Here is a 14121-nt window from a genome sequence, read left to right as displayed (position 1 = left end):
TATATATTTTAAACAAATTTAGAAAAACCATTAGATTTATGGCAATTTACAGTCTCAAAACACTTTGAATCCCATAACTTGTAGTAATGCTATGCCGCCACACCCCCCTGAACTTCTACTCCAACTTCTCCAACATTTTATCAAACACCAAAACCAAGTCAAACAAATCCATTCCCTCCTAACAACCAAAGGCCTCCTCTTTTATAACCCAAACACAAGCCCTAACGACAACTCAAAATGGAAAACTACCCTTCTTTTCAACACTCTAAATAGAGCCTACCTCAATTTCGGACAACACCAACAAACTCTTCACCTCTTCGCTCTCATGCTTGCCCACCAAACCCCACCGAACAGCCACACCTTCCCTTCCGTAATCAAAGCAGCCACACATTCTTGCCTCTTTATAGGCACTTCCCTTCACACCCAAGCTATCAATCGTGGGGTTCTTTATGACCCCTTTATACAAACATCATTGTTGGGTATGTACTCGCAGTTTGGTTACTTACTTAATGCCTGCAAGGTGTTTGATGAAATCTCGCACCCATGTATTGTTGAATATAATGCAACGCTTGATGCTTATGCGAAGAATGGTGACATGGGTTCTGCTTGTTGTCTCTTTAAAAGCATGCCTAAGAGGGATGTAGTCTCGTGGACTAGTGTTATTAATGGGTTTGCAAAGAATGGACTTTTTGGTGAGGCAATTAGGCTGTTTAGGGAGATGATGTTGCATGATGATGTAAAGTGTTGTTTTGTTAAACCTAATGAGGCGACATATGTTAGTGTGTTGTCATCATGTGCTAATTTAGATGAAAGAGGGGTCCTTTGTATTGGGAAGCAAATACATGGGTATATAGTAAGGAATGAGGTTTTTGTTACTGTTTTTATTGGGACAACATTGATAGATTTTTATGGAAAAGTGGGTTGTTTGAGTAATGCCATTAGAGTTTACAACCAAATGATGGTTAAAAAGGTTTGTACTTGGAATGCTATAATTTCTTCACTTGCTAATAATGGTAGAGAAGAACAAGCTCTGGACATGTTTAAAAAGATGAAAGGGGAAGGTTTGTGTCCAAATGAAGTCACCTTTATTGCTGTACTTACTGCTTGTGCGCGTGCCAAGCTTGTAGAGATTGGGCTGGAGTTGTTTCAATCAATGGCTGGTGAGTTTGGTCTGGTGCCAATAATGGAGCATTATGGGTGTGTTGTTGATCTTTTGGGAATGGCAGGGCTGTTGAGGGAAGCTAGTGAATTTATAAGGAGGATGCCTTTCGAGCCGGATGCTTCAGCTTTGGGTGCACTTTTAGGTGCTTGTAAGATTCATGGAGCTATTGATTTGGGAAATGAAGTGGGAAGCAGGTTACTTGAATTGCAGCCACAACATTGTGGTCAATATGTGGCTTTATCTAGCATTCATGTTGGGGTGAATAGATGGGGTGTTGCTGCTGATATAAGGAAAACAATGGTGGAGGCTAGAATTAGGATAGTTCCTGCCTGCAGTTTGATTGATTGCAAATGAAACAGGAGTTTATTCACTTGAATTTTGCTCTTGAGAAATAATAATGACAGCATATTGAAATCGCAAGGCAAAGCTCAAAGCCTAACTTTCTGGTTCTCCTTGTATGAGTGGGTTCTGGACTTCATGTTGATACTTCTGTCACAAAATTGTTGCCGCCCCTATTTCCACGTTAGCTATGCTGAGAGCTTGTCAACATGTGGAAGTTTGAATATAAGATTTTGATAGACTATTGATATACATCAGCAATTCACTGCGGGATCTTTCATCTCCCTTCCTTATAGTAGATACAGCTTGGACTTGATGGAAGAATTTGATTGATGGATGCCAGGACCCCCCAGGCTTCAAGGAAGCTGGTGGCTCTTGGATTTAACTGATTGCTTTATTTGTACTAGTCATGTTCTCTCTCTGGCCGCTATGTGCGGAAAGAAACGGTGAAGACTGGAATTATGATATATATATTTTCTTTAAATAAAACAAGTTCCTTAATTGAAGAATATCAGGAACCTACAGGTTTTTGGGAAGGTGTGCCGGGTCTAGGATTTCTCCTAACTGCTTTATTTGTTATCTACGAAAACCTTACAAAAGCTTTTCATCCTCCCATGCATGCCACCTCCAAAACCACTTAACTGCATCATTGATAATAGTACCACTTTTTTCCCAACAATTTGCTCAATCTTCTTTCAGAAAGTCTTGCCACCAGCACAGGTTTTATCAACAAGGTCTTTTTTGCTTGAACTTGTCTCTCGTGTTTTTGCTTTTGTCTTGTGATTCACAGGCCTTTTGCCTCTCTTTTATTAATCAAATCATTCTCTCTCTTTCAATAAAAAAAAGAAGAAAAACCATTCTTAAAATATCCACGTGGATCAAAGCATGACCAAACATGTAATAAATAAATATACAATAGTGGCAAAGAAGAGAGAATAATCAAAGCAAGAAACAGTGGATGTTTGTCAATGAACGAGATATGAGCAGAAAATACACATTCGCAAGAGCAAGATATTATCGAATTTAAAAATATGTTTAGTGATTAGAGAGTAATGATTTTATCAAGACAACAACAACGCACGGTTTCTTCCATCTTTTGTGTCCTCAGAGTTGGAAACTCATTTCTCATCCGATTGGTGAGATTTGCAGGGGATTTCAAAATTTTCTATATTCAAGGATGGCTACCATTGTCATGACCCTCCAGGCTTTAAGGAAGGTGCTGGCATTAGAAAGATATTATCGAATTTAAAAATATGTTTAGTGATCAGAGAGTAATGATTTTATCAAGACAACAACAATGCACGGTTTCTTCCATCTTTTGTGTCCTCAGAGTTGGAAACTCATTTCTCATCCGATTGGTGAGATTTGCAGGGGATTTCAAAATTTTCTATATTCAAGGATGGCTACCATTGTCATGACCCTCCAGGCTTTAAGGAAGGTGCTGGCATTAGAAAGAATATGGTTAGTTAGTACTAGTTGGCATCATGAGGTAAAAAGCACTGAAGAACTTAAAAATCTTAACCCTTAATCTTAACCCTGCATAGACAGACCAACAATAATGTAAGAGAGCATGCCAACTTTGTCATGCAAGAGATCAATCAGATCAAACAGAAGTAATGATAATAAAATGTGAGTGAATTTGATAAGCACCAAGGGTTTTACAAAAAGTTGGCGAAACAAGTTCACATTCAAAGAAAGAAATTCTAGTAAATGATACGGTGTTCCAGAAATCTTAGAACAAACTGTAGGCTGGAGATGTTTGCATTTGCATCAGATTCCATCCGTGTTCCCCTTCTCTTAGTTTACTTGGTTGTTGCACTTGCTCAAGATTCTTGCTTAAACTACTATATGTCCCGAAATAATGTATAAATTGAATGGATTAAGGTGGCCATTGTTCTTGATACCTTCCATAAGCAATTTTAATTAATGACTATAAGGGGGGAAAGAATTCCCATCCAAAGTAAAAAGAAGAAAGATTTATGGAGTAAATTGAATGGATTAGCTAGCTTTTGTAAATGTTGGAATATTTCTATTGAGAACTTGAAAGGAAAGAATATAAGGCATTTCTTAGGGAAGACAGGTATCCCAAAACCCATCATCAGAGCAAAGCTCTTTTGCTTCAGTACATGAAATTAAGAGATTCCATGGCCTTTTCCAATGCACTATATATAAATCTTGTAATAGATCATATGAAGCATCATCAAATCATAATCTCCCCTTTGCATCCCCTTTCCATTTCTCCTCTTTTCTCAACCAATCAATTACTCCCTATATTGCACATTCTCGTATTTAAATTCCTTTTATTTCAATTTTATCCTCTCTCAACCATTCCTTAGTTCTGAATAATATGGCTGATGCTCTTGTTTCCGTAGTCTTGGAGCAGCTGAGCTCAATCATTATTCAGGAAGTGCAACGAGAAGTGAGGCTCGTTGTTGGTGTCGAGAACGAGGTTAAAAAGCTTACCAGCAATTTCCAGGCCATCCAAGCTATGTTTGCCGATGCAGAGGAAAGACAGTTGAAGGATCAGTTGGTCAAACATTGGTTAGATCAGCTCAAAGACGTATCTTACGACATGGATGATGTTTTGGATGAGTGGGGCACTGAAATTGCAAAATCGCAAAGCAAGGTAAATGAGCATCCCCGCAAGAATACAAGGAAGGTATGCTCTTTCATGATCTTCTCTTGCTTTCGTTTTAGAGAAGTTGGTTTGCGTCGTGATATTGCTCTTAAGATTAAAGAATTGAATGAAAGAATAGATGGCATTGCGATTGAGAAAAATAGGTTCCACTTCAAATCATCTGAAGTTGTAATTAAACAGCATGATCATCGGAAAACTGTTTCTTTTATAGATGCAGCAGAAGTGAAAGGTAGAGAAACGGATAAAGGCAGGGTGAGGAATATGTTGTTGACTGAGAGTAGTCAAGGACCAGCCCTCCGTACAATCTCTCTAGTAGGGATGGGAGGGATAGGAAAGACAACCCTTGCTCAACTAGTTTATAATGATCATGAGGTGGAGATCCATTTTGATAAAAGAATATGGGTTTGTGTATCAGATCCCTTTGATGAGACAAAGATTGCCAAGGCAATCCTTGAAGCTCTTAAGGGGTCTGCCTCAGATTTAATCGAATTGCAGACTTTACTAGAAAACATACAACCATTGATTAGGGGAAAGAAATTCTTGCTTGTCCTAGATGATGTGTGGAATGAAGATTCCACAAAGTGGGAGCAACTGAAATACTCCCTCATGTGTGGTTTGCCTGGAAGTAGTATTCTGGTGACCACACGTAAGAGAAATGTCGCGAGTAGGATGGGCTCCTCACCCACTGACATTTTAGAACTAGGACTTCTCTCTACAGATGAATGCTGGTCACTATTCAGTCGGCTAGCATTTTTTGAAAAAAACAGTAGAGAGAGAGGAGATTTAGAAGATATTGGTAGACAAATCGCAGCTAAGTGTAAAGGCTTGCCTCTTGCTGCAAAGAGTCTAGGAAGTCTTTTGCGCTTCAAAAGTAGAATAGAAGAGTGGGAAAGTGTCTTGAACAGCCATGTCTGGGAGAGTGCTGAAGAAGCTGAAAGCAAAATTTTGGCTCCTTTATGGTTGAGCTACTATGACCTGCCCTCTGATATGAGACGATGTTTCTCATATTGTGCAGTCTTTCCAAAAGACTTTACATTTGAAAGAGATACTTTGGTCAAACTGTGGATGGCACAAGGTTTCCTTCGGGAAACACATAATAAAGAGATGGAAGTAATAGGTCGTCAGTGCTTCGAAGCTTTAGCTGCTCGCTCTTTCTTTCAAGATTTTCAGAAAGAAACGGGTGATGGAAGCATTTATGCTTGTAAGATGCATGACATGGTGCATGATTTGGCACAAAACTTGACAAAAAATGAATGTTCTAGTGTAGATATTGATGGTCCGACAGAGTTGAAGATAGACTCCTTTTCTATAAATGCCCGACACTCCATGGTAGTGTTTAGAAATTATAACTCATTTCCTGCAACCATCCATAGTTTGAAAAAGCTTCGCAGCCTGATTGTTGATGGTGATCCTTCATCGATGAATGCAGCCTTACCTAACTTAATAGCTAATTTGAGTTGTCTAAGAACATTGAAGTTGTCAGGATGTGGAATTGAAGAAGTCCCATCCAACATAGGAAAGTTGATACACCTGAGGCATGTTGACTTCTCTTGGAATGAGAATATCAAGGAGTTACCTGAAGAGATGTTTGAATTGTATAATATGCTAACTTTAGATGTCTCATTCTGTAATAAACTTGAAAGGCTGCCTGATAACATAGGAAGACTAGCCAAATTAAGACATCTCAGTATTCACGATTGGCGCGACTTGTCGTTTGTAAAGATGAGAGGAGTTAAGGGGTTAACTTCTCTTCGGGAATTAGATGACTTCCATGTGAGTGGTAGTGATAAAGAGTCTAATATTGGGGATTTGAGAAACTTGAACCACCTTCAAGGATCTCTTATGATAAGTTGGTTGGGAGACGTGAAAGATCCTGATGAGGTTAAGAAAGCAGAACTTAATAGTAAGAAACACCTCGCTCATTTAGGTTTAAATTTTCAATCGAGGACAGATAGGGAGAAAATTCATGATGATGAAGTCCTTGAAGCCTTAGAACCACCTCCAAACATTTATTCATCGCGAATAGGTTATTACCAAGGAGTCATCCTCCTTCGGGTGTTTCCTGGATGGATTAATAAACTAAGGGCTGTTGAACTCAGGGATTGGAGGAAGATTGAGAATCTGCCTCCTTTAGGGAAGTTGCCATCTCTTGAAGCATTGCATGTAATTGGGATGGAATGCGTGGGGAGGGTGGGGCGTGAATTCTTGGGATTGGGAGATGATAGTGACATTAGTATTGGAGAAATGACATCATCATCATCAAATACTATTATCGCATTCCCCAAGTTGAAAAGTCTTTCCTTTTGGGATATGGAAGAGTGGGAAGAGTGGGAAGGAGGAGAAGGAGGAAATGAAGATAAAACAAACATCTCCATTTCAACCATAATTATGCCATCTCTTCGTTCCTTGGAAATTTGGGATTGCCCAAAACTGAAAGCACTTCCGGATTACGTGCTCCAGTCAACAACTCTTGAGCAACTGAAAATCAGAGGCAGCCCAATTCTAGGAGAACAATATTTGAAAGAAGGAGGAAAGGGCTGGCCCAACGCCTCTAGAGCAACTGCGAATCTCAAACAGTCCAATTATAGCAGCGCAATTTAAAGGAGGAAACGGCTGGCCCAACGCCTCTCATACCCCAGACATCACAATTAAGGTAATATCTTAATTCTTTTATCTATTTATTAGTTAATACCCACAGATTAGATGAGGTAATGTGTTCTTTTATAATTAAATCTGACATCACATTCTTTATTATCTATTTATTTATTAATAGAAAAGGGTAGCACTTTTATGTAAAATTTTAGGAAACTGATCTTCAACTTAATTTCTCCTCTTAATTGGCAGAACTGTTAGGAGCTTCCTAATTGGCAAGGTTTAATACGAGAACATCAACAATAGATAATTGGCTGCAGGTAATTAGGAACTTCCTCTTTTATTTATTTCTTTGTTTGTTTGTTTATTTTGGGTGTTCCTATTGGATTAATTGCCTATATTAGTATATATCCATGAAGTAGACAATATCTTCATCTAATAAGAACGTACGTGTGGTTGAACTGTATAATTAATTTAATAAAAGAATAATAGCTTTGATCGATGAATTAAGAGTATATATGATCCATCAATTTCCTATATAATCAACTATATAATCATCTTTCGTGTTGCCATGCAGGCACCCGACAACTTGGGGAAAGGAAATATTCCCAGTGCTCAAATCCATTGGAGGAGGAGATGTGTATATATCCTTTAATTAATTAACTAATTATATTGTTTCTGACTTTGCTTCTTTTTATTTTTACTTATTGTTGTTGCTCTCTCTGTGTTTGAATATTATCTGTACATTAAAAAATAATTGTTACCTTAGCATTTAAATTAATAATAGTGTTTCCGTGATTCTCCCGTGGTTTTTCCCCTCATTTTGAGAGGGTTTTCCACGTAAAGTTATCGTCTCTGTATCTCTCTTAATGTTTTTCTTCCTGTTCTGCTGTTCCTTACAGTAAACATGACTTTCAATATTTTCTTAAAAAATGTTGTTTGAATGTCTTATGATTATATTCCACGTATGTAAATTGTTGTCAATTTTATATTTTCTTTATTTTATTTTGATTTTTTTTAATGAAGTTGTACTAAGGTTTTAGATTCTGGTTCTTGATGTGCTTGATAGCTAATATAGAAGCATTGTTTGTATTTAATTGGAATTTTTTTTATTGGAATTTTTTTTGTGGGTATTAAAAAACAACCATTATCATAATTAACTATACCATTAAATTAACTATAATCAACGATGATCTAAGAATTATTTAATTATTTTCATGTTATAAATATTATTTCTCTTTTATAAACTAAGAGTATTAAATTATAATTATTTTGCAACAAGACAAAATCCCAAGCATATTGAATTTTTTTGGACGGGAAGGAGACCCATGGAACCTGGATATATATCATGTCTCAAGAAAAAATAATTTTTAAGTTAATTTAGGTTTTAATTAGAAAAAATTAAAATTTATATTTAATTGTATAAATATTGAAGTTTGATGACCATTAGAGATTTAATTAAAGAAATCAAAATCAATGACCAAATTAGAAGAGGTGTGTGAATATAAAGACTGAAATTGACTGAATCAGGGGTCAAATTAAAAAAATAAATATTTTATTGGTCAATTGAGGGTCAAAATGCATAAATTCAGAATCAATAATCAAAATGAAAAAAATAACCAACTTTAGAGCTGATATTTGAGCTTGACATGGATGAAATTAAATTGATTTTTAAAATCAAAATCTCAATTTAAGAACCTGATTTATTAAATAAAAAATTAAAAACTAATTTTAGAGAGAAGAATTTCTAAAGGTTATTCTTTTCTTTAAACACCAAAATCAACATTGTTTCATTTAAATGGAACGGTATGTTTTGTGTGACACGATATTATTTTTATTATTATTAAAAAAAAAAACATTGTTTTGATGGTACGACGTCCCATCTTCTTCCCCTGGATTGACTTTAAAGGCGGGGGAGGAGGGTTCCCCCCCTCTTTTGCAGAGCTTCAACTCCCCCTCTCTCTCCCCTCCACGTCCCCACACCACAACACAACTCATGTCTCTCTCATGGCCTGCCACTGTGCCTGAAAGAAGCAAAGAAATAGGTCTTGAATGACCGCCAGTACCAGTACCAGTTTTGCTTCCATCAACAACAATGACTCATTCCTCCTAATCATCATCGTCGTCAATGCTACCATGACCACCGCTAGTGTTAGTGACCACCCTTTATTGAATTTTTATTAATAGAGAAATGTTGCTTAGTTAGTTTTAGCACTTTCTATTTAATTCTTCTACTTAATTTATCCTCTTAATTGGCACCTTCAGGAACTTTCTAATTGGCAAGGTCTAATACTAGAACAAACAACAATAGATAATTGGCTGCAGGTATACTTAATTTATATATTTATTTGTTTATTTTGGGTGTTCCTATTAGTAGTGTTGTTCTACAGTATACTTAATTTTAATAAAAGCAGCTTTGAAGAATTAAAATGAATAATAGCTTTGATGAATTAAGAGTGTATATGATCCATCAATTTCTGAGTTCAACTATATAATCATCTTTCTTGAATGCCATGCAGCCAAACAACATGGGGAAAATAAATAATCACAGCGCTCAAATCCATCGGAGGAGGAGGAGCTGCGTATATATCCTTTAATTAATTAATTATACTGTTTCTGACTTTGCTTCCTTTTATTCTACTTGTTGTTGCTGCCCTCTCTGTTTCTTATAATAGTTTGATTATTATCTGTACATTAAAAAAACAAAAAAACAAAGTTGTTACCTTAGCGTTTAAATTAATAATAGTGTTTCCGTGATTCTCCGTGGTTTTTCCCCTCATCTTGAGAGGGTTTTCCACGTAAAATTATTGTCTCCTTTCCCTCTTGTTCTGCTTTTTTTTTCCTCTGCTTTCCCTTTCTCACTACAATAAAAACTTTACATATACGGGGAAAAAAAAAACATTATAATTTCCCTGGCAGAAACTCAGTCCAAGAGAAATGGAAAGACATGCGATTTGTGAATATTTTATAATAGGAGTGAAATAGAGAACTAATTTAGAATCCTCGAGCAATTCATATAATTAAATCACAACTCTCGACCTCACTTCTTTGGAAACATGGAAAACAAAAAATTAACCCCCCGAAGTCCACTGAAAATTCAGTAAGAAGGGAAAAGGGAAAGGTTTGTGCAATGAAAAATACCAGCGCTCCCAAAAAAAAAAAAAACATAAGCGGGCAACTCCGAGCAACATGCCATGAATTATCAAAATAACTAGTTTTGCTAAATTCACGCCATGGATCCAAGACAAGAGAAAGAAGACCAGTTGCAATCGCCATCACTGGAGTCACATACCTCATCAGTGTAAGTGGATTTCTCAAACCTGAATACATCCATTATTTAATTTGTAGGAATTACAGTATAACGCTTACAATAAAATGTAAAGAGTTACTAACCAAGGCCAAAATGTTAAGACATAAATTGACCCTTACAATCTATGAGACTTGATGCGGGCGCTGTCTGTGGCCCGATGTAGTCTTGGTGTGTAATGCCACTGTTGGTTCATCTTTGCAATTATGGAACCTGCAAGTATGTAGGCTCGTCGTGTTTATGAATAAACTGTACTCAAATCAACCTTTCAGTTGGTGGACCATGAACCTCTTAAGATGCCCATGAACCTCATTGAGAAACAGAATGGCTCGACCAGATCTTTCATATAATTGCTAATCAAATGTTAGAGTTCAGCGAATTCTTGATCATCTTTCTGGTTTTTTTTTTTGGCAAATTAATAGCCTTTTACCTGTGACTGCGTGCATGAATTACTGGTAATTTTGTGTTTCAAACAAAACCATCTGTTGATACACTGGGCTACATTTCATAAATGCAGCACTCACCGTGCATAGACCGACTAACAATAATGTAAGAGAATATACCATCTTTATCATGCAAGAGATCAATCAGATCAAACAAAATAAATGATAATAAAATGGGAGTGAATATACAATGGCATTGGAGTGAATTTGATAACACCAAGGGTGGCTTTTTCTCAGGATTCCAAAGCATCCATACCCATGCTAACCAAACTCAATCCTTTGCTATAATAGCCAATGAAAGTGAAGGAAAAAAAAAAAAACAGAGCATTTGGCTTCCTCAGTTGGCTTTGGAGAAGGCGTGAGAGAGAGCTGGGCACAGGGTTATTCGCGCGAAGAATAAAAGAATTGTTGGCTGCCAAACGGAAAACATCAAAGCAGAAAGAGAGAGAGAGATGAACCACTATAAACGGTTTCAACAGGAGTGATGAAGAGGAAAAGGGTTTGCTATGGAAGCTTTGGCGCTGGTTGGGGGTTGGTTTTGGTGTCGACCTGGAGGTCATTAATCACTGCTTCTTGTTTATCAATTTGTTATATATATTTTTTTTGCCTGAAATTGAAAGAATTTGTTTGATTCTAAATGAAATAAGTAGAACTTGTAAATTGGTTAGCTTAGGGTAGGAAGAACAATCTGGGTTGAATCAGTATCATTTACTTTGTCGATCAGCTAGATTAGATAGTTAAAAAATTGGGTTTTTTCCGTAGGGTAGGAATAGCAATCTGGGCTGTATCATTTCAATGTATCTTACTTGAAAATTGGTAGGCGATTAACTTTATTTGGTTTTTGTACCTGCTGCTTCCAAAAAGATAATAAGCTTCCAATATTGAGCTTAAAGAAGACTGTATCAGATGAAGCAGGGGCAATCTTACAGGAAAAACTGAGGCAGTTGTCTCCTACAACCTAGGATTTTCGGAATCTCAGCACTCTTTTTGTTAGGTTCTAGAATTTCTAGCTTTGTGTAAATGTACTGCTGTGTAAAACTGCATCAGAGGTGACGTTAATGTTCACCAAAATTTCTTCTTTCTCAGTGAGGAGTGGATAAGTTTTCTAAATTCAAATTAATTAGACTATGCTGAAAATACTGAGAAGTTAGTGATGATGCTTGTCGTCAATCTTGTCAGTAGGGAGATCATTGAGGTATCCTCCCTGTTTAATCATTTGAAGGCATGTTGATCCGTTTAATGATCCTTTTGTTTCGGATTAAGAGTGTGTTTGGTATTGCGGTAGCTGTTGTGGTTGTGGTTTTAAAAAAGTTGGTTTATAAAAAGTACTTTTAGTTGTGATTGGTTTGAAAAAATAGATGTTTGGTTAAAACTGTGGTTGAAATTGAGGTTGAAGAAAAAGTAGTTTAATGTGTTTGGTTAAGAATGTTTTTGAAATTGAGGTTATAAAATAATTTAAAAAAATATAAATTAATATTGATGGTTTTTAATTTAAATATTGTGGATTTAACTATTGCGGTAACATTATGAAATAAATCATACTTTATATAAAAAAATTTATTGTTCTATTAAACTATCTACAATTCCATTACGTACAAAATTTATCTGACAATAACAACAGTTTCCATAATTTTTTAGCGTGTAATAAAATTAGATAAAATATTATCATGTATAAAATTCACGTTAAACTAATTTTTTTAAAAAAAAATTAACAAAAAAAAACTTAACAAAAAAAAAAAAAACCACCGCAGTGCAAGTGAACAGTGCAAGAGAATTGCACTGTTCACTATTTTTAACATGAACAGTGCATCATTTTGCACTGTTCATGTTAATTGCACTGTTCATTGAACAGTACAATTACGTGAACAGTGCAAAAAAAGCAAGCAATTCTTGCTTTGCAAATATTGCGTTTCCAACACAAAAAATATGGGACCCAGTGAATAGTATACTGTTTTTTTTTTTTTAACCAAACGGCTGCAACTGCGTTTTAAAAAAAACGCAGCCGCAGAGCCAAACGGGTCTTATAACTATTGTCTTCAAAGGTGGTTTTTCTATGAATTTATTATTATCAGAAATTCGACGTGCCTTTAACATTTTTTTTCTTCTCTGTTTTTTATGCTATATGTTAATAGCTATTGGATTATTTTTGTTTATTTTATAGCCATTGATTCTTCATACAACATGCATGTTGACTTTTGAGAGCACAAATTAATTTGCTTGAGAAAATTGAAGTTTAAGAGCGTTTATTTAAAAGTATGATTGCGGTTGCTTTTCAAAATATTCTTTACTTGTAAATATATCAAAATAATATTTATTTTATTTTTAAAAAATTATTTTTGACATCAGCGCATTAAAATTATCTAAAAACATTAAAAAAATATTAATCTGAAATAAAGAAAAAAATAAAAAAAAAACTATTTTTTTTTAAATACTTTTAAAACTCAAACGGCCTTTTTAAGTCATAGAGATTTTATCTGCACATATTAAGTAATATGCTAGTTTTCAATTAAGCTGGTTTGGAAAATATTAGGAAAAGCCTCGACACGCACTCTCTATTTTCTCCTTGTTTGATAGAGAAACGGTTATTGTCGTTATCTATTAACAACGCGTGAGCAACGCCTCCTACTCACCGTCGACTCAGCATGACATGGATTGGGATTAATAATGTAAAAACACGCCATTTTTTATCGATCTCAATCGCCATTGATAGCCCTCCCTGCTGGTTTCGCTAATAAGAGAACATTAACATATTTGAAGCGTGCTAACATCCTCTGTGCACCATTCGATCATCTTACCATCAATCAATGTTGGACTCCAAAAAATCTCAACCTTCTATTTTTCTTTTCTTTTCTTATTATTTTGAATGTTTCAGCCAAAATTAAGTTTCCTTTTCTGTTAAGTTAAATCATCTTAATAATTTATTTTACTCTCTTACTTATCGTTTTACATCACCCTATTTCTTTTTTTTCTTTCTTATCTGTTTATTAATAAGAATTTTGTTTGGTTTATTCTCTTACTCACCTGTATATAAAATACTTCATACACTATATATTTTTTTTTTTTATCAATACAAAGAATTCATGGATAGAATCATTTGCATCTTGATTAAATACGAGTTATGAAAATACATCTAATTAAAAATACATTAAATTTAAATGTATGAGCATTGATTTTTAGATATCTTTGATATTATTATAATCAATAAAATATCATAAATGATATGCTTTCATTCGTTTCAGAGATAAAACTAAATGTGATGCTTGCGCGCTGCTGCAGGCTTGTAGTATACTTGTGTGTTGTCGTGAATTTATAAAAAAAAACATAAAAAAAATACGAAGAAAGACTGTTGCAATCTACAAAAGACTGTTGCAATCTACAATGTTTTTAAGAAAAAAATACAAAAATAATTTTAGAAAAAAAACATAAAAAAACGAAAGGAAAAAAAACCATATAGGGAAACACTGTAGCAATCTATATTGTTTTGTGAGGAAATATACAGTTGTAATTCTCAACCAGCTCGATATTAAAAAAATAAAATTGACAAAGATAATTTTGAAAAAATTCATAACAAAAAAAAATATGTGGTGAATGATTGTAGCAATCCACAGTGTTTTAAAGAAAAAAAATACAAAACTAAATT

General features: G+C 35.1%; 2 protein-coding genes across 2 annotated transcripts; both read left to right on the top strand.

The window, feature by feature from the left end:
- Nucleotides 1–47: 47 nt before the first annotated feature.
- LOC18107559 (putative pentatricopeptide repeat-containing protein At1g10330) lies at nucleotides 48–2064 on the top strand. Its single transcript, XM_006371761.3, has one exon. The coding sequence runs from the start codon at nucleotides 92–94 to the stop codon at nucleotides 1514–1516; it is 1425 nt and encodes a 474-aa protein (XP_006371823.1). The 5' UTR covers nucleotides 48–91; the 3' UTR covers nucleotides 1517–2064.
- A 1655-nt stretch (nucleotides 2065–3719) lies between these two features.
- LOC18107560 (putative disease resistance protein RGA3) lies at nucleotides 3720–6740 on the top strand. The gene has a single exon (XM_006371762.3). It carries the CDS (start codon nucleotides 3849–3851, stop codon nucleotides 6738–6740), a length of 2892 nt encoding a protein of 963 aa, XP_006371824.1. The 5' UTR covers nucleotides 3720–3848.
- The last annotated feature ends 7381 nt before the right edge of the window (nucleotides 6741–14121 follow it).

The sequence above is a fragment of the Populus trichocarpa genome, chromosome 18, assembly GCF_000002775.5.
Source record: "Populus trichocarpa isolate Nisqually-1 chromosome 18, P.trichocarpa_v4.1, whole genome shotgun sequence".
NCBI lineage: Eukaryota > Viridiplantae > Streptophyta > Magnoliopsida > Malpighiales > Salicaceae > Populus > Populus trichocarpa.
Note: the sequence above shows the minus strand (reverse complement) of the source record. Positions and strands in the feature narration are given on the sequence as shown.

Excerpts from the sequence above, each read along its gene's own strand:
- LOC18107559 (XM_006371761.3), top strand. The coding sequence starts at position 92 with ATGCCGCCACACCCCCCTGAACTTCTACTCCAACTTCTCCAACATTTT.
- LOC18107560 (XM_006371762.3), top strand. The coding sequence starts at position 3,849 with ATGGCTGATGCTCTTGTTTCCGTAGTCTTGGAGCAGCTGAGCTCAATC.